Source organism: Sinocyclocheilus rhinocerous, unplaced genomic scaffold (assembly GCF_001515625.1).
Source record: "Sinocyclocheilus rhinocerous isolate Xijiao unplaced genomic scaffold, SAMN03320098_v1.1 scaffold107, whole genome shotgun sequence".
Taxonomy (NCBI): Eukaryota; Metazoa; Chordata; class Actinopteri; order Cypriniformes; family Cyprinidae; genus Sinocyclocheilus; species Sinocyclocheilus rhinocerous.
In genome coordinates, this window is record NW_015635024.1 from 64,395 (window position 1) to 83,184 (window position 18,790).

At 36.4% G+C, this 18,790-nt stretch overlaps 3 protein-coding genes across 4 annotated transcripts in view; 2 read left to right on the forward strand and 1 right to left on the reverse strand.

Annotated features, from left to right (window-relative positions):
- The window catches only part of glb1 (galactosidase, beta 1), a 7,111-nt gene extending 1,978 nt beyond the window's left edge, over positions 1 to 5,133 (forward strand). Inside the window, 11 exon segments of the mRNA XM_016560211.1 lie at positions 40 to 307; positions 470 to 528; positions 736 to 857; positions 962 to 1,002; positions 1,083 to 1,195; positions 1,639 to 1,713; positions 1,865 to 1,954; positions 2,081 to 2,194; positions 2,677 to 2,808; positions 3,969 to 4,223; positions 4,349 to 5,133. Coding sequence (XP_016415697.1) covers positions 40 to 307; positions 470 to 528; positions 736 to 857; positions 962 to 1,002; positions 1,083 to 1,195; positions 1,639 to 1,713; positions 1,865 to 1,954; positions 2,081 to 2,194; positions 2,677 to 2,808; positions 3,969 to 4,223; positions 4,349 to 4,618 — 1,539 coding nt within the window. The 3' untranslated portion in view covers positions 4,619 to 5,133.
- A 595-nt stretch (positions 5,134 to 5,728) lies between these two features.
- On the forward strand, positions 5,729 to 11,086 carry cldnd1b (claudin domain containing 1b). 2 transcript variants are annotated; one of them, XM_016560178.1, is made up of 6 exons: positions 5,729 to 5,793; positions 6,082 to 6,160; positions 6,849 to 7,361; positions 7,484 to 7,591; positions 9,126 to 9,263; positions 9,351 to 11,086. In XM_016560178.1, the coding sequence occupies exons 3-6, from the start codon at positions 7,067 to 7,069 to the stop codon at positions 9,569 to 9,571; spliced, it is 762 nt and encodes a 253-aa protein (XP_016415664.1). In that variant the 5' UTR covers positions 5,729 to 5,793; positions 6,082 to 6,160; positions 6,849 to 7,066; the 3' UTR covers positions 9,572 to 11,086. The 2 variants fall into 2 exon arrangements, with proteins under 2 accessions (XP_016415664.1, XP_016415665.1); XM_016560179.1 differs by lacking the exons at positions 5,729 to 5,793; positions 6,082 to 6,160 and adding an exon at positions 6,255 to 6,346.
- Positions 11,087 to 11,177: 91 nt separating this feature from the next.
- acy3.2 (aspartoacylase (aminocyclase) 3, tandem duplicate 2) lies at positions 11,178 to 17,987 on the reverse strand. The gene is made up of 8 exons (XM_016560171.1): positions 17,907 to 17,987; positions 17,596 to 17,800; positions 14,955 to 15,190; positions 13,382 to 13,577; positions 12,237 to 12,330; positions 12,047 to 12,154; positions 11,856 to 11,968; positions 11,178 to 11,465 (listed from the first exon to the last, which is right to left on the reverse strand). The coding sequence occupies exons 3-8, from the start codon at positions 15,188 to 15,190 to the stop codon at positions 11,271 to 11,273; spliced, it is 942 nt and encodes a 313-aa protein (XP_016415657.1). The 5' UTR covers positions 17,596 to 17,800; positions 17,907 to 17,987; the 3' UTR covers positions 11,178 to 11,270.
- Positions 17,988 to 18,790: the final 803 nt, after the last annotated feature.

An 18,790-nucleotide genomic window follows, 5' to 3' on the forward strand; every position in this document is an offset into this window, starting at 1 on the left:
TATATATATAATCCTAAAGAAGAGTAAAAATATATAAAGGAACTATATGTAAATAAATAACACATATTTATTTATATTTTTTCACCCTTTTTCTGGACAAATAAATACTTTTTTTCCCATACGCAGGTGGAGAATGAATATGGGAGTTACTTTGCCTGTGATTATAATTACATGCGGCATCTCAGCCAGCTGTTCCGCTCTCATCTGGGAGAAGAGGTGGTCCTGTTCACCACAGATGGAGCAGGTGTGGGTTATCTCAAGTGTGGGTCCCTCCAGGGCATCTATGCCACCGTTGACTTCGGCCCAGGTCTGCATATCCTATATATCACCCATATCACTTATAAATTACCTTCACGTTCCTTAAAGTGTTTTAAAAAAAATGCTAATTACTTAACTTCTGACATTACAGGCTTTTAACTCTGAAATTATGGAATTTAATAAAAAAATGCATTGTTGTATTTTTGTGCAGGTTCAAATGTGACTGCTGCTTTTGAAGCACAGAGACATGCAGAGCCACGTGGGCCTTTGGTAAGAACCAAAAACCTTCCTATCATTGGTTGAATATATAGACACTGGAGGGCAAAGCTGCTTTGAACTACATTTACATGTATTCATTAAGCAAATGCTTTTATCCAAAGTGATAAAATGTGATGCCCCTCATGCATAAACATTTCTAAAAGATAGAAATGTGCTCTGGAAAATGGAAAAGAAGGCGTTTTGTTTTGTTTTTTGCAGGTGAACTCTGAGTTCTACACAGGCTGGTTGGATCACTGGGGCGAGAAACATGTCGTCATTCCCACAGCTGCTGTGGTCAAGAGTCTCAATGAAATTCTGGAAATGGGAGCCAATGTCAACTTGTGAGTTGGTCGCCTATAATAACAACTGAACTGAGATATTTGACTTTTGAAAGAAATTGATTGATTTTTATAATTGACTTAATTTTTTTGTTATTGTTATCAAGATATATGTTCATCGGTGGAACTAACTTTGGCTATTGGAATGGTAGGTTTTGGAGATTTGTACCTCAACAAGCCAAAAATAAGTTTCAAGTTTCTCGATTCATGTTTTTAATCGCATTATAGGCGCCAACTCTCCTTATGGTCCTCAACCAACCAGCTATGACTATGACGCCCCACTCACGGAAGCTGGAGACCTCACAGAAAAGTATTTCGCCATAAGAGAAGTCATCAAAATGGTAAAATTAGGTCAATGGGAAAATTAGCTATTTGTGACCCTGGACCACAAAACCAGTCAATTTTTTCGAAATTGAGATTTATACATCATCTGAAAGCTGAATAAATAAGCTTTCCATTGTTTCCATTGTTGTTAGGATAGGAAAAGTTTTTAGCAATGCATATTACTAATCAAAAATGAAGTTTTTATTTATTTACGGTAGGAAATTTACAAAATATCTTCATGGAACATGATCTTTACTTAATATCCTAATGATTTTTGGCAATCGATAATTTTGACGCATACAATGTATTTTTGGCTATTGCTACAAATATACCCCAGCGACTTAAGACTGGTTTTGTGCTCCAGGGTCACATTTCTCAAAAGAATTGTGATTTTTGATAGAGAAATGCAATGGCCACTAATGATGCAAATTGATCTGATTGGTTATTTTTTTTTATACAGTACAAAGAGATACCAGAAGGACTGCTGCCTCCATCAATGCCTAAATTTGCTTATGGACAGGTGCAAATGAAGAAGGTAAATGGTTTTTTGCATCTTTGCCTGTCTACTGTTGTAACATGATTTATAATGTATTTATGATTTTTGATATTTACATTATTATGTTTTCTGTATAACTCCTCAGTTTTTCTTACTAACTGAAGTGTGATTGATCTCTTTGTCCTTGCAGCTCAAGACAGTGTCAGAGTCTTTAGATATATTATCTTTCTCTGGCCCTGTAAAAACTCTTTACCCACCAACATTTACTGAAATGAATCAGGTATGTCACGTCTCGTCAGTAAATGTGAAGTTATGTTCAGTAATGTTAGTTATTTACATGGTCCCTCTGTGCTCATTGCTTTGTCTTATTTGTGCGTTGAATATGGATGTCTCATTATCTCGTCAGGCCTTTGGCTTTATGCTGTATCAGACTGTGTTACCTGTCAACTGTTTGAAGCCCACCCCGCTGTCGTCCCCGCTAAATGGAGTCCATGATCGGGCATATATATCCATTGATGGTGTAAGCAGCACTGTTTTACTCTGTTGACTGTCTTATTGAACTATGAGTTACTCAATCATAATAGCTGCGATGGTGAAACAGCTCTGTAAGATTTTAACATAAGATAAAGTTTGTGCACAAATTTATATCTAATTGGAAGCTTTTGAATAACACAACATTCTTATATACTACCGTTCAAAAGTTTGGGGCAGTAAGATGAAGCAGCACAAGTGTTCAACACTGATGATAATAATAATAAGAAGAAATGTTTCTTGAGCATCAAATCAGCATATTAGAATGATTTCTGAAGGATCATGTGACACTGAAGACTGGAATAATGATGCTGAAAATTCAGCTTTGCATTAATAAATTAAATTTTAAAATATATTCAAATAGAAAACAGTTCTTTCAAAAGCATTTCAAAATCTTACTGACCCCAAACTTTTGAACAGGTGCAATTGTTTAATTTCATCCTGTGCTTAATAAATCTTTTTACTGTTCAGATTGCTGCTGGTATTTTGGAGAGGAACAAGGCACTCACCATCAATATAACAGGGAAAGCTGGCAGCCGTGTGGACGTCCTAGTGGAGAACATGGGCAGAATCAACTACGGCAGAGAAATTAATGACTTCAAGGCAACCAAAACTTTCCTATTCACTTCCTGTTTTTCTAAGGCTACGTTTGCACGACAACGATGTAGTCAAAAACGGAAAAGTTTTTCCCTTGCATTTTTTAAAAAGTTTCACGAATACACGACGACGTTTTCAAAACGATTCGCGTTTACACATATCCGTGAAAACGGCCAAAAGCGCTGTATTACGTATGCCAGGCCAGTAGTTGGCGCTGTCACCTTGTTAGTAAACAGTACCTGTAGGGAAGTGACGATTATATGTTGTGTCCGCTGTTGGTTGTAATATTGGTGAAGTAAATCCACACTTTGCTGAAGAAGCGTTAGCAAACTCTTGAGCAGCAACAACAGTACCATATACTCTGCCATTGTTGTGTATGTTTGTTCACGCTTTCCTTTAAAATCGACACGTACTGCGCATGTCTACATACCTAACACGTACTACGCACGCGCATGACGTCACCGTTTTCAAAGATTCCCGTTTCAAAAATAGTCGTTTTCAGTCCCCAAAACGCCGTTGTCGTGTAGACGAACAGGCAAAACGCATAAAAAGTTTCCTGTTTTTGGCTGAAAACGTTGTCATGTAAACGGCCCCTAATTCTCAGTCGCCCAGCCCGTTCTAACATTCTACAGCGTAAATCTATAAATCCCACTGAAAAAATTTGACTGTAATTCCTCAGCTTTCAAGCCATGTCCACAGCAGGGTTATTATCGTTAACTAAAACAAACTACTAACTACAAACTTCTAAAACATTTTTGTTAATTGAAATAAGGCTAAAATAAAATAAAATATAAAAATAAAGCTGAAAAACTTAGAATAAATGAAAATGAGAAACTGAAATAAGTTTAAATTGAAGCACTAAAATTAAACTGGAAATAAATAAAATTAACACTTAAACTGAAATGAAAATAAATTAAACCTAAATAGGAATATATATATATATATATGTATGTAAAGTAGTAGTAGTATTAAATATTAGTAATATTAAAAAACGAATTCATAAAAATGATAAAAGCACATAAAATTCTTAAAACTTCTGTAAGAATAATAACTATTATTTTTATTCATTTTTTTATTACTATTTTTTCCATCTTTACCATTTTCCATACCCTTTCTTCCCTTTTCCATATCTCTGTTTTTTTTCTTTTCCTCTCTCTGTTCCTCAGGGTCTGGTGTTTAATCTGACTCTGGGTGCTGATGTTCTGGGTAACTGGACGGTGTACTCTCTGAGTATAGATGAAGCAGTGCGCGAGGGGCTGTTGTCGGCATCAAGCGGATTCATCTCCACCTCCACCAGCTTCACCACCTCCTCTCCTCCTGCTCTTTCACCTCCAACCTTCTACGCTGGCAGCTTCATCATCCCCGACGGCATTCCTGACCTCCCTCAGGACACATACATCCAGTTTCCCAACTGGAGGAAGGTAGGAGTCTTAACTGCTGCTCTTGGCTTCACTGAAATCCATTGATCGATGTGAAGAGATCAGAATCCCCAATAGATTAGCACTGGAATAATTATAAAGAGATCATAACGTACTTTTTATTTCAGGGTCAAGTGTGGATTAACGGTTTTAACGTGGGCCGCTACTGGCCGTCCCGTGGGCCACAGGTGACCCTCTTTGTCCCAGCCCACCTGCTCAGCACCTCCGTCCAGAACAACATAACTGTTCTGGAGTTGGAGGCGTCACCTTGCTCCTCAGGTTCCTGCACGGTGGAGTTCACTGACACTCCTGTCATAAACGGCACTGTGAAGTCAACCGGCCTCTTCAAGAGTAGCTCAACAGACAAGACCTTCTGGAGCAGAACGATCTTAGAATAAAACATTCGCATCACACATTTCACTGATCTGAAGGAATGAAATAGGAAGCTGTAAAGGATATGACATGCACGAGTATTGTATGGAATATGTGATCACTGTGAATGTACAGTAATATCTCGCACATGTACAGTAATTCTCAGGTATCAATGCTGCTCAGAAAATGAGCTGTGATCGTAATTTTAATGCATTAGATGCCTTTAAGATGATGTTAATATTGATTTTCTACAGCTGATTTTAAGTCCTTCTATTATTTGCACTTTTAATTCTTTTGAATATATATATAGAAATCTTCGTTTTTATTTTGACAAACATGGTATGGTGTTTAGTCAAGTGCCTTTTTTTTTTTTTTGCAAATTAGTGACTTTTTTACACCACATGCTTTGTGATACATCACTATGAAATAGCTAATGTTGAATGTTTTTGTATCTGTACACTGTATGTCTATTAATTGTACTGTTAAAGCAGTTCAAAAATCTATGGTTGTGTGTGAAATAAACTGCATTATTTTATACAAACGGTCTTTATCAGAGATATATGGTGATTTGATTTCACATTTGTTTTATTTCAGGGGTCTAAAGGCAAGCAGGGTGGTTTACAAGAATTTTGTTTTATATGTGAAATCTCCAAGTGAGCAGCGATTCACTTATGGTGTGAAATGCCAAAAGCATGTTCACCTTTTCAGATGCATATAATTAAAAAAATAATAATAATAATTTTATGGCATGCAAAAACAGGAGGATTTGAGCTGCTTATGGCAGAAAGACAATGATTGTCATATACCCACCGATTCTTTCAAACATTATACTGCTTCTTTGTTTCTAATATCTTATAATAATAATGTTGATGTGAAAATATTAAATAATAATACGAATCTAATTGTCTGGGTTCCCCCCCAAAAACTAAAATGTTGTTGAAGGGAAAGTAGACTGAGACCCAACTAAATGGAGCATACAATATATAAGCCACTTTTAAAAGGCAAGGACAGCGTGAAGAAGAAAACGTTTTAGTTCCTTATCTTTTTGTGTCCTTCCGTTTTGGTCAGGACGTGTAAAAACCTAAAACCTAGAATCAAACGCGCATCTAGTCCGTCGAGCGCGCTGATTGTGCCCTTGGTATGCGACCCGCCAATAAATCCACAGAAGAAGAAGATTGTGCCCTTGTCTGTGTGGATTGAGGTTTTTTTTTTGTTTGTTTGTTTTTTTCACAGTTTTTAACTCTTGATCTTTTTTTTTTATTTTTTTTTTATTATTAATGAAAATAGAACAAATAACAAACAGAGCATAGCATAAGAGAGTCAGTGCTATACAAAGTGTGACATTAATTAGTAACGGGCACTGAAAATAATGTCAACATAAACATGTTAATGACTTTCTGTTTTTTAACAATTTCAGAGAAGATATAAAACAATCAAATTCCACTAAAAATACCTTAAATATTGGGGATGAATTTAAGCGTGGATTGAGGTTGTGATGTGCAGCACGAGCATTCGTAATCGTAACCGGAAATGGAATCGTCGTCAGCGCCAAGGGTGTGAGCAATATGGTAAGTGGCAATCACAAACTGCTTTTTTTGCTTTAAACAAGAACCTACATGAGGTGTTTCATTGCTATATAAAGTACAGAACACTCCAAGTTTAAATACTTTGTTTTTTATTCGCGAAATTCTCGAGTATGTCGCTTAAAATCCGCCTGTTAGCTCTCATGCTAGCCAACGTCAAACAGCTTTAATGTACGAAATATTGAACATTAATCTATTGTGTCAGTTAAATATATCTAAATTATACATGGAAAGAAATGTTACGTTGTGCATTTTAACGCTGCGAAAATTATTGTATTATATAGTTAACTGAATAATAATAATAACGTACACATCGACCTGGTAAAGAGCACTTTTTGTTTTTTGTTTATTGGATTGAATTTTTTTTAATTTTTTGATTATATGAAATCTTTTATTTAGTGTTTTGTTATACCATTTGTTATGTGCGGTTTAGTGGCTTTTATCAGAAATAGCTTGTGCAATAGTAAGTACAGATTATTTTACAGTCATGCAATAGACAGACTCATGGATGTCTAGCTGCCTGGCTAAATGCCTCGAAACTGGGAGTGTCTTTGGCAAACCTTGGCAAAACCTATGACTTATTCCTCCGTAAAAAGTGTATTAACTTGTTACTTATGTAAACATGACTTTGTTTGACTACTTTAAGAATTAATCACACTCTTCTCTGTTGCAGATGACTCCCTTCATTTGATCTCAAGAAGGATCACGTCCATGAGGATGAGATCTGGCGTTCTGTGCTGGATATTATAGGAGGATGAAAAGCAACCTCTGTCACCAAAAACTATACAAATGATATGACCGTTCTCCTCACATCAGTCACCACACTCATCTACTAAAGAGTTAATTGTCGGCCATCTACAGAAAGTCTTTTTGTATTACATCTTCAAAACCATGGTGGACAACCGTTATGCCACGGCGCTGGTTATCGGCTCTGTGCTGAGCCTGCTTGCCACCGTCTATTTCTCTGTTGCCATGGGAACGCAGCACTGGTACCAGTACCACAGCCAGCCGGCCAGCAATGACGCCAACAATGGCTCGGACCTGCAGACCCTACGGCAGGACTTTGAGGCAGAGGACGTGGATGAGAGGATCTACAGCGTCGCTCTGTTCCGGCTCAATGGCACGCTGGGTCTCTGGTGGCGCTGCATTCTGGTGCCCCAAGACTCGCACTGGTTTAAAGAGCCTGGTGAGGAGAGAATGTTCCACTTTGTCATTTATGATAATGCATTTTTATTAGTTGTGCATTAAGTTAAAAATGGATGCTAACTACATGTTGCTTTGTCTGCTCTCTGCGTCCTTCTTTTCCAGATCCAATAATGGTGACTAAATGCCAGGCCTTTACTTTGCCACAGCAGTGGGAATCCAAGTACAGATCTCCTGGAAATATTAACAGCGGAGAAGATCTGCTGCGTACCTGTACGTCATGACTAAATCATGTACATACACCTATACTTTTTACGGCTTTCATTAGATGATATTCAATTTTATTTACACACTGCCATTTAAAATGCCGGGGTATTTCTAGTTGTATATAAGGGAATTAATACTTTTATTCAGCAAGGATGCATTAAATTGATCAAAAGTGACAGTAAAGACATTTAAAGTGTTACAAAAGATTGCTGTTTCAAATAAATGTTGTTCTTTTGAACTTTCTATTTATTAAAGAATTCTGGGAAAAATGTATCACGGTGTCCGCAAAAACATGAAGCAGCACAACTGTTTTCAACATTGATAATAATAATAAATGTTTCTTGAGCAGCAAATCAGCATATTAGAATGATTTCTGAAGGATCATGTGATACTAAAGACTGGAGTAATCAATGATGCTGAAAAATGAACCTTAACATCGCAGGAATAAATTACAGTTTAAAATATATTCACATAGAAAACAGTTATTTTAAATTGTAATAATATTTCACAATATTACTGCTTTTACTGTATTTTTGATCAAATAAATGCAATCTTGGTGAGAAGAAGAGACTAATTTCAAAAACATTTAAAAAATCTTACAGTCCGCAAACTTTTGAATAGTAGTGTAAATATTGGGAAGATTTTTATTTCTTTTCATTTATATGACACATTTTATTGTAAACTTAATGACCAAATAAAAACATGTTAAAATGATGCTGCCTAATTTTATATTGCCATTAAAATCATGTTGAAGACATTGAAAACATTAAATATATATTGCCCAGCTCTTTCATTAGCACACATAATAAAAACCTGCTGTGTCATAAAATGATTTTCCATTTAATAGCTACAATGAAAAGAGTTCTCAATATTGTTTTTAATGCTCATTCCATTCACTTATAATTGTTTATTGTCTAGACACAGTCCTATGGAGATGTTTCCTTTTTTAAGTTAGAATCATTCATATATTATATGTGACCCTGGAGCACAAAAGCAGTCTTAAGTCGCTGGGGTATATTTGTAGCAATAGCTAAAAATACATTGTATGGGTAAAAATTATAAATTTTTCTTTTATGCCAAAAATCATTAGGATATTAAGTAAAGATCATGTTCCATGAAGATATTTTGTAAATTTCCTACTGTAAATATATTAAAGCTTAATTTTTGATTAGTCATATGCATTGCTAAGAACTTAATTTGGACAAATTTAAAGGCAGTTTTCTCAATATTTTGATGTTTAATTTTTTTTTGCACCCTCAGATTCCAAATTTTCCAAATATTGTCCTATCCTAACAAACCATACATCAATGGAAAGCTTATTTATTCAGCTTTCAGATGATGTATAAATCTCAATTTCAGAAAATTGACCCTTATGACTGTTTTTTTTTCCAGGGTCACATATATGAATGATTGTTGCTCACTGCGGCTGGTATAATATAATATAGTATATAATATAGTATTTGACTTAACCAGCCGCAGTGAGCAACAGGATGTTTTGTCATTTGCTTTGTCATTATGTTTTGAATGTTTGTGTCCACAGACCTGTGGAAGTGTCAGTTCCTGTTGCCGCTGGTCTCTGTGGGGCTGGTGTTTCTCGCGGCGTTGATCGGAGTGTGCGCCTGCCTTTGCCGCAGTATCACTCCCACACTATTTGTAGGGCTGCTGCATCTGCTGGCCGGTAAGACAGTAATAACAGCTAATGCCTGCATTTCCACAGCACCCAGAAAAAGAGATCATTATAATTTGACGTATTTTGTTTTCTCAGGCCTATGTTCCATGGCAACTGTATGCTGTTTCCTTGCGGGGATGCATTTGATACACGAAATATCCGAGCTGCCAGAGGGGATGGACTATTCTCCGGGCTGGTCCTTGTTTTTGGCCCTGGTCTCGTCTCCGCTGCAGATCATGGCTGCTGCGCTCTTCATATGGGCCGCGAGGAGCCACCGCCAACACTACACTCGAATGACAGCCTACAGGGTTGCCTAGGCAATAGAGGACTGACTATAGTGTCACCGAAGCAATTGTCCGCTCTCATAGAAGGCACACAGCCACGTTTGCTTCAGCGGCTGCTTTTACCACTAATCAAGCTAAAATTATGAAGGAAACAGTCTGAACACACCACTCAATGTTAGCAGGTTAACTAATGCCCCCCACCCATAGCACTCTCCTGTGAATATAATCATTTCTTGAAGGATCTTACTACTATATAACTGCCTTTTTAACCACTCTTTTTGCATCTGTGCTGTTAAAGATGAGAAACACAACTTCTCACCCGCAGCCAGTCAGACTCTTGCTCAACAGAAAAGCATCTATAAACATTAAACCGTAGTTATTCAGGGCTTCACCTTTTGTTTAGTCACACTTTACCTGTTGACCTAAACTAATTTCAATGAGTTATGTTTAGTTTCATCTTCTCTTGTTTGAAATAACACACCTTTTGTGTTTTTTATTCGGCCTGTGTTGTAGCTACTCGGTTACATCTTGAAGTGATTGTATTTTAGCGCTTCGCAATCCCAAGATGCAATAGGGTTTTGCCTTGGCCTGAAAGACTGAATGTTTGTTTCTGTCATAATCATTAACCACTCGAGCCTTTTGTTTCTTTCCCTGATCATTTGGTTTGCTTATTTATTATTTTTTCTTGTGCTTTGCATTGGTTTTACTCTGTTGTTTACCATTTAGTTTCTCTTTGAGAATGTAATCTTTATGTACTTTACACTTGTTTAGTAACTTTGTTTAGAATCCAATGTTTTGTGATGGTTCAGGTTGCAATTTAAAACCATCTCAGCTGTGGTTGGTTATATACTTATTTATATTTCATATAAAACATTTAGCTGGTGCACGTTATGTGATTTTTCACCATGATGTTTTTGTTATACTTTGTAGATTTTCTCAGCGGTTTACGATTGCATAGACAATATGACAAGAAAATTAGTGCATATAAAGCCAAAACTGACACTCAAAACATTGGTGAAATGAATGCAAAGGCTCAATGTCAAATGATGTGGACGAGTGACTTAAAACTTCCAGTTGCTGCTGTCATTCATCACGTATGTCATGCACACTTTGATGTAAAAATCTGTTGATGACTTGCAGTCGGTTGTAGATTTTACTCAAGATTTCACTGGGATCATATTGTGCAAAAATTGTACCAGTGGTAAAAATCACACCGTCCACATCCAGCTTCACTTACTTTCATTGTGTCATGTGGTTTATTCTTCGTGTTGTAGTATTTGAGATCATGTTTTTTTCAAGTGAGTGTGCTTTTTATTTAATCTTTTTGTTCCGAGCCCACGAGAGGCTCAATTTTCTCAAAACAGTCAGGCGAGAGCAACAGCATATGAGCAATACAATCAAGAGGATACCTCACACTCCACAGCCCACTGTGACATCACGATGGTGTCTGAAATACTTCAGATGGTTTTGCCTTTTTTATACAGTTTTGTACACGTTCCTGTCAAGTGAACATTTTGCTGGTCACAATAAATATCTTTTCATCCAGAACACCGTTGCTTGTGTTTTAGCAGCAGATCAAAATGAGTCTTTCATTGTCATATAGCTACAAACAAGTATGCAGTGTACCTGAGTTATAAGTCATTGTTAAAATAATTTGAGTGACATTCTTTTAAAATCATCTGATTGGTGTTGGTAATTGTGCTGAGTTTAATATCTTCTCCTCTCTCATCCTTCAGTCTTTCTGCACCTGCACTGATGGAATTGTCAGCATCATCTTTTTTCCCAAGTGAAAAGCGATTTCCTTTTCATAGTAGGCAGCTTCATTGATAAAGAAAGGATGAAGTGGCTCTTCTTCATACTTCACAGTTTCTCCAGAAAATGACAAAAACAAAGGGTCTCCCCGCTTGAGGAGACAGAAGTCTCTGTCCTAGAAAAAACAAAAACAACAATGAAAAACAGTTCAGATTTTGGGTGTATTTCACATAAACTTATCTAGGTCACATTTGACCCCAAATCAAGAAAATCAATTATATTTTGCATATTTTCAATCCCATTAAATTTATTGCATTCCGACATTCTGTAATTTGCAAAGCACATTTGCATATAGACATCTACGTTTTCCCTTTTTGTATAATTCCCATTAAAAAAAAGCAAAACTACAAATACTACCATGATAAATTAATACTTTGCCATTACTGTAATAAAAATGGATAAAAAGAAAGTAACTGGTTCTAAAATAAACTTAATTTTCTTATCATCTGGACATGTTCCTGCTAACTCTGTGTGTAAATATAATAAATAGCAGCATGACTGGCACCTGCAGCTGAGGATGAATGGCAGCGGTGAGAGTCCGAGTCTCTGGATCTCTGGGATAATCCACACTTTTGATAAACTTAAAGGCTTCCACATCCCCGCCTTCAAACACCGTTCCTGAAAACAACATAGTTTGATATAAAACACACTTACGACACAAAAATATAAGCCACGTCTGATTAGGTCTAACAGTACCTGAGTTGAATTTGTGGATCCAGTCGATTGTCAAGTCGACGGCCTCTTTCATAATGGTATAGATGTCAGCCCTGACGACACCATGCGGCTGCGGCCCGACCTCTATTGCTACAGAAACACAGGTCATCTGAATGTGCATTTGTAGTTGAGTACACAAAGCAAATGCAATGAGATGATCACCATCACTTACAAAAGCCATGCTTGGATACAGACTCCAAGGAATAAGCATCACTAATCGGGACATCCAGTACCAGCACTCTCACAGGCACTTTGGTTATCTTAGTCTTAAATGTGTACATGACAACACACAACATCAAAACACAAAAATGGCACATAAACAAAAACCTAGGTCTGTGGCTCTTAACTGGTTTTCTTCAGGACCCATAATTTACACTGAATATTGGGTATTTTCAGCGCTGGGTAGTAACTGATTACATGCAATCTGGATTACGTAATCAGATTCCAAAAATTAAGTTCTTGTAATTAGATTATATAATGTTTTTAAAATGCTCATAATCAGATTACAGTTACTTTTTTATGGATTACATGATTACAACTCATTCAAACAATGGCAGTAAATTATCCATAATTAATTCTCCCTAATTCTTCTTTTTTTTTTCTTATATTTTACTTCTTAAGAAATATTCTACTGTATACAGTGAGTATTCACAATATATAATGGCCATGTAAATGTCACGTAAATTAATTTGCAATCCATGCATCTGAATTTGGGGACAAAAGCACCTTTCAGTCAATTATTCCATTTATGAGACGAATTACGCAAGTTACTAAACACTTCTGATGTATAACTCACAAAATTATTTAAAACCTGGAAGGCTTTGTTCATGTCAGTGCTGTTTTCATGCTTTTATGTTTGTTCTTGTGATGCAGGGATTCCCAAACTTTTTTGTCAGTCAAACCCCTCTGACCTAAAATATTTACTTGAAGCCCCCCTGAGATTTAAAGGTAATACTACAAATAATTTAACAACACATTTGCATGTTCTCTGATGCCAGGTAATGGTCATATATATTTTTTCTATAACAATAATCCCATTTAAATCTATAAACAAGTTAGGTCAAAAGTAATCTAAAAGTAATCCAAAAGTAGTCAGAATACATTACATCACTGGGTATTTTCGTGTATTTATTTATTTTGCTCTCCTAACTATTACTTTTTTATTTTTGCTTCTAAATTGCAATTTATTTTTTGCATTTACCATTGTTTTTCCCTTTGTTGTCTGTCCAAATTTGGGTCAAACCTCCCACCAGTTGAGAACGACTGACCTTGGTTTCCAGTATGGTGTTTATTGAAGCACACTTGTGATGTTCTTGCCTGTAAGTATTTGCAGATGTGCAGAGTCACCCAGTCACTGGTCGTGTAATGGATCAGTGTGAGGCCCATGTTAGCCGTGGTGTTATGAAGGTCACAGATCAAGTCCATTGCATCTGTGGATCCTTTCGGCCCCAGCAGATTGTTCAGTTCCTGAGCGCGCCGGACTTCATACGGGCTGCTGTCTGTAATAGGAGAACTGCAAGAAACAGAGGATTTTAGAGCTATGCAGTAACATATTTGCATGTTGAAATATATTTACTCGCTTTGCAATTTTTGTGGTGCTGCACCACATGTCAACATCTACTTAACTCAGGGCCATAACCACCACAGACACTGAGGGGAACAAGACCCCTAAATAATAAGAATGACAAAAAGGTATTTTTCTAACTTTAAAAGTTATATTTTTAGGCTGGTCTGCATCAGTGGTCGTCAAATGTCAAAATGGTTGAGATGGCCAAATTCAAATCAAACAATAGACCTAGAATTTAGAACCTTCTCAGTTCTATTTTTTAACGTAACGTCTGTATATAATGCGTACATACTAGTGTTAATTTTGTCAGCTATTTTCATTTTAGTCTTAGTCTTAGTCCCGGGCTAAAATGTCCTTGTTAGTTTTTATCATATTTAGTCAACCTTATCCTATTTAGTTTTAGTCAAGTTTTAGTCGACTAAAAGTCTCAACATTTTAGTCTAGTTTTAGTCCAAGAAAATCTAAAGTATTTTAGTCTAGTTTTAGTCGAAGAAAACCTGAAGTATTTTAGTCTAGTTTTAGTCAATGAAAACTTGACATTTTAGCAATAAGATTATTATTAATGAACAGTACAGCAGTATTAATTTTGACCAAGACCGTCTTAGTCTTACTCAAATGTACATTTTAGTTATCATATTTAGACAAACTTGTCATGTTTTTGTTTATTCAATTAAATGTATACGCATTTTAGTCAGGTTTTTTAGTCAATTAAATATTAGTCACATTTTCGTCATTCTGTATAATGGTTAAACTGATAAAAATGATTTTTTTTTCTCAAAATTATAATCGTAATGATAGCTTGTTTGTTTTTCAGATCATCTGCGGCGGCGCTTCCGCAACGAGGAGTGAGCGCGTGCGCATGGTTGCCAGATTGCTTAGATTGCTTAAAATAAGCAAAACACACCGCGCAGAAGATGTATGAATTTAACAGCGAAGCTCTGATTCGGGGATTAGAACTCTTGATATCTGGCAACCGCACTCATGAAAGCTCGTAGAGCTAGTAGAGGCGTGTAGAGCAGTCTGCAAAAACATTTTGTCTCCTTTTTTTGACGAAAATAAAGAGGTTTTTGGTAAAGTTTTTATCTTTTTTAATACATTTTAGTCTCGTCTTATTTCGTCAACGAAATTGCATGTTGATATAGTCTTAGTTATCGTTTATTGACCTCATTGTCGTCTTCGTCTCGTCTTCGTCATGGGAAAAAAACTCGTCAAAGAACATTTTTCGTCATAGTCTTCGTTAACGAAATTAACACGAGTACATACGAATATAATATACAGAAGGCTATACGCTCCAACATTCCATGCTGCAGTTCCACATCTCACCTCAGCGTGGCTCTGTTGAAGCAGCGGTTTATATCCCTGTCAATGTATCTCCTGCACTCTCTCACAGCCCGTGGGTTTGACAGCACGGTTGTAATGGGAATCGGCCACGCGTGCTCTCCCGTCTCTTTCCGCTGTTGCTCCATCTCCTGCACCACATACACACCGGACAGCTCGTTTCCATGAGTACCGCCGCTTACGGCCATACGAGCCAGTGCTGGCAGGAACGCCAATGCCATCTACAACAGAAAGTTAATAACACTATTTGAGTTTTCAAATGCCAAGGCAGTATTTTATTGTCTGTCTACAATAATTATTATATCATGAGCCCGTGCAGTGATTCGAATACTGATTCATAGTCTATTGGATGTTGTTATTGGTAGAGACACTGTATTAAACAGATTTTATTAGCCTACCATTTTTCAATTTGCATTTGCAAATAATCTCCCTCAGTGGGTGAGAAAGAGGTGTGGCCAGTACAAATCGAGCTCTATGGCATGGTGAAAGTTACCAGTTAAATTTGACTTCCATTAAGTGCGTTAGTGTAAACATGTTCTCCTTTGTTTTTAATTAATTCAAATTAACCTGCACTAACCCCTATATGACGGTGGCCGAGAGAGCTCAACGCGCTGCGACTTAAGAAAACACATGCAAATAGAAAAAGCACCAGCAAATTAAGAAAACATCTTAATCAGTTTGACAACACACGCGCTGCAAATACTCACGACATGACCAAATAGAGAAAAGCATTGCATAGACCACAACGGAAATGTTTCAAGGGGACCCCAACAACCCTTACGAAAATGAACCATGGTTTTATTATAGTAAACGTGTAGTAATGATGTATTTGGCGTTTACCATTTTACCACCATTTTTTTAATAGTAAAACCATGGTTCCCTTATGCATTTCCGATGTTGTGTGTATTTGCAGCGCGTGTGTTGTCAAACTGATAAAGATGTTTTCTTAATTTGCTGGTGTTTTTCAATTTGCATGTGTTATTTTATTTACAGCGCGTTAAGCTCTCTCGGCCACCGTGCTATATAGCTTATTTTTTTTATTTTAAACTGATGGTTTCATATTATTATGTAGTTGATTGATGATTTGTAGAGTGTAGTAATGATGTATTTGGCGTTTACCATTTTACCACCATTTTTTTAATAGTAAAACCATGGTTCCCTTATGCATTTCCGATGTTGTGTGTATTTGCAGCGCGTGTGTTGTCAAACTGATAAAGATGTTTTCTTAATTTGCTGGTGTTTTTCAATTTGCATGTGTTATTTTATTTACAGCGCGTTAAGCTCTCTCGGCCACCGTGCTATATAGCTTATTTTTTTTATTTTAAACTGATGGTTTCATATTATTATGTAGTTGATTGATGATTTGTAGAACTGATGAGAGTTAATAAACAACAAAACCGTCATTCATAATCCCATAGCAGAGGTAAACAGAACAAGGGTCACATACTGACATTTTGCATGGTTGGCACAACAGACTGAAAACTGCACTGTTAATGAGAACAAAAGACAATTGTTGGGGTTGAGAAAAACAATTATTTACTGAACATTAACGGGTAGATGAAAATAAATATTTTAATAAAATATATACTTAAAAAAAACTTTTCATTTTATTTTGTTTTAAAGGCAACATTTCTCATTTTGGTTTAGTTTAATTCGAAGTAGCCTGCGAAAATAACTAAAACCGAAATACAAAGTAATAAAAACTCGATTTAGTTATTAAAAAGTTAGAAAAAATGACACATCAAAATGACTAAAACATTAACTAAAATGAAAAAGAAGCTACAAAAGACAATTGTTGGGGTTGAGAACAACAATTATTTACTGAACATTAACGGGTAGATGAAAATAAATATTTTAATAAAATATATACTTTAAAAAAACTTTTCATTTTATTTTGTTTTAAAGGCAACATTTCTCATTTTGGTTTAGTTTAATTCGAAGTAGCCTGCGAAAATAACTAAAACCGAAATACAAAGTAATAAAAACTCGATTTAGTTATTAAAAAGCTAGCAAAAATGACACATCAAAATGACTAAAACATTAACTAAAATGAAAAAGAAGCTATTAAAATAAAAACTAATAGTAGTATATAAATTATATTAAAATAACACTGATGTGGAAGTGTTTAAGGAAAATGTTCTTTATATTTAATGAATCTGAAGAATATTCCATATGTGTGTCACCACATATTGTCACCACACAAAAAAAAATGATCATAGATCATCATAGATGGACTTATCTGATCGTCGTGCGAGTCAAAAACACTTTTCTTTAGTAGGCGGTTTGTATGTCTGTGGCTTTCATAGATCACATTTCTAGAATTCCATGCAAACTGTAATACTGCAGTTTACAATGAAGTTTTGGCCGATTACTATGGCCAACTTTATTACGTCTATGTTTACTCTCATTTGGCGAATGTTCATCCATGTGTGTATCCCTTTAAGAACATGTTACCATGGTATTAGTTTATTAAGCTCCATTGCTAGAGGGAGTTTTGCTGTTTTCCTTCAGAATGAAGTGTTCTGTTGTTCTGTCAAACTATGTGAATTCAATGAAGCTGTCTCACATTTTACAACAACATGCAACATATGAGAGCAAAAGCTGTAAAAATGAAAGGTGAGCCTACCGTTATTTTTAATACAGAAGTAATGTTGTTTCACTCCTTCTTCCAGCTGCTTTCCCCCTAATCGTCTTACTGAGTGAAACTGCACAAGGCATAACAGACCTTTGGACACATATGATGAGGTGTGACAGGGCATGCGTGCTGACACACATTTAGCCTGTACAGGCCTAATCTTGCCTCAGGAGCCACAACACTGCAGGAGCTGCATCTGCACACACCCACCCACACACACAAACACACACACATTAATAGTTTAAGACATTCTTCCACTATTGCTCAAACACAGTCAAGTAGCCTACAAAACAATGATTTACCTCGTTCTTCTCTGCCTGCTTCAGTCAGGATCATCTTTCATGCATGATGCTGATGTAACAGCAGCTCTCACTTCCACTGGCCATGAAGCTCCAGCATTTAAGCGAGCGTTTTGCTGACTCACACATGCGCTAAAGAGAGTGTGTGTGTGGAAGGAAAACGAGGGGGAGGAGAAACATGACAACTGAGAGGACTGCAGAACCTGCAATTATACCTAAACATTACAACTGACCCCTGCTAGCATTTTATAACAAACCAGTATTTCCTGTCACAATTCCCTCCTACTTCCTCAGGGCATGAACACCTGCTGTTGCAAAATAGCCCATTTCTGAAAAACTTCTTTGGTTGGAGTTGCAATGTTAGGATTGTGCTGACTTATAGTGCCTTCTTGCAATGACAATTCAGGAAACTTTGCAGGTTTCCTTATAATGTCCTGTTGTCCATTTCTATGCAGTTCAGATGTTGAAATTACAACATCTAGGTAATTTAGTTATTGTTGGCCACACCCAAAGACTTACCAGCTTGTATTTGCTATATGATTAAATGAATCAAAAACTTTTTGTCAGCAGCATCTCTAGATGATACACACCAAATTTCATATAAATCGGACCAACTGCAATGAATGAATTTGAATAGAAAATTAGAATGGTGGATACATTTTAAAGACAAACTGTTAAGGGCAACTTAAAGGTGCAATAGGTGATTGTCTTCAGAAACATTTTTTGTTATGCTGGTTGAAAGTCACTTCACATCCCGATAGCAATCATTAAGTTAAGTGGTCTAAATGTATTTATCTGTATTTATATATTCTGTGGAAGGCGTAGGACCAAGAAATGTTCGTCCAATCAAAATGCTCGGAACGAGTTGACTTTCCTACCTGTCTGTC

What these genes read in the sequence shown, in the direction of transcription:
- cldnd1b (XM_016560178.1), top strand. Translation starts at nt 7,067, where the DNA reads ATGGTGGACAACCGTTATGCCACGGCGCTGGTTATCGGCTCTGTGCTG. An exon ending in GCACTGGTTTAAAGAGCCTG is followed by an intron (nt 7,362 to 7,483) that starts GTGAGGAGAGAA and finishes CTTCTTTTCCAG; the next exon opens with ATCCAATAATGGTGACTAAA. An exon ending in AGAAGATCTGCTGCGTACCT is followed by an intron (nt 7,592 to 9,125) that starts GTACGTCATGAC and finishes TTGTGTCCACAG; the next exon opens with ACCTGTGGAAGTGTCAGTTC.
- acy3.2 (XM_016560171.1), bottom strand. Translation starts at nt 15,190, where the DNA reads ATGGCATTGGCGTTCCTGCCAGCACTGGCTCGTATGGCCGTAAGCGGC. An exon ending in TTCAACAGAGCCACGCTGAG is followed by an intron (nt 13,578 to 14,954) that starts GTGAGATGTGGA and finishes TGTTTCTTGCAG; the next exon opens with TTCTCCTATTACAGACAGCA. An exon ending in TGTATCCAAGCATGGCTTTT is followed by an intron (nt 12,155 to 12,236) that starts GTAAGTGATGGT and finishes GTGTTTCTGTAG; the next exon opens with CAATAGAGGTCGGGCCGCAG.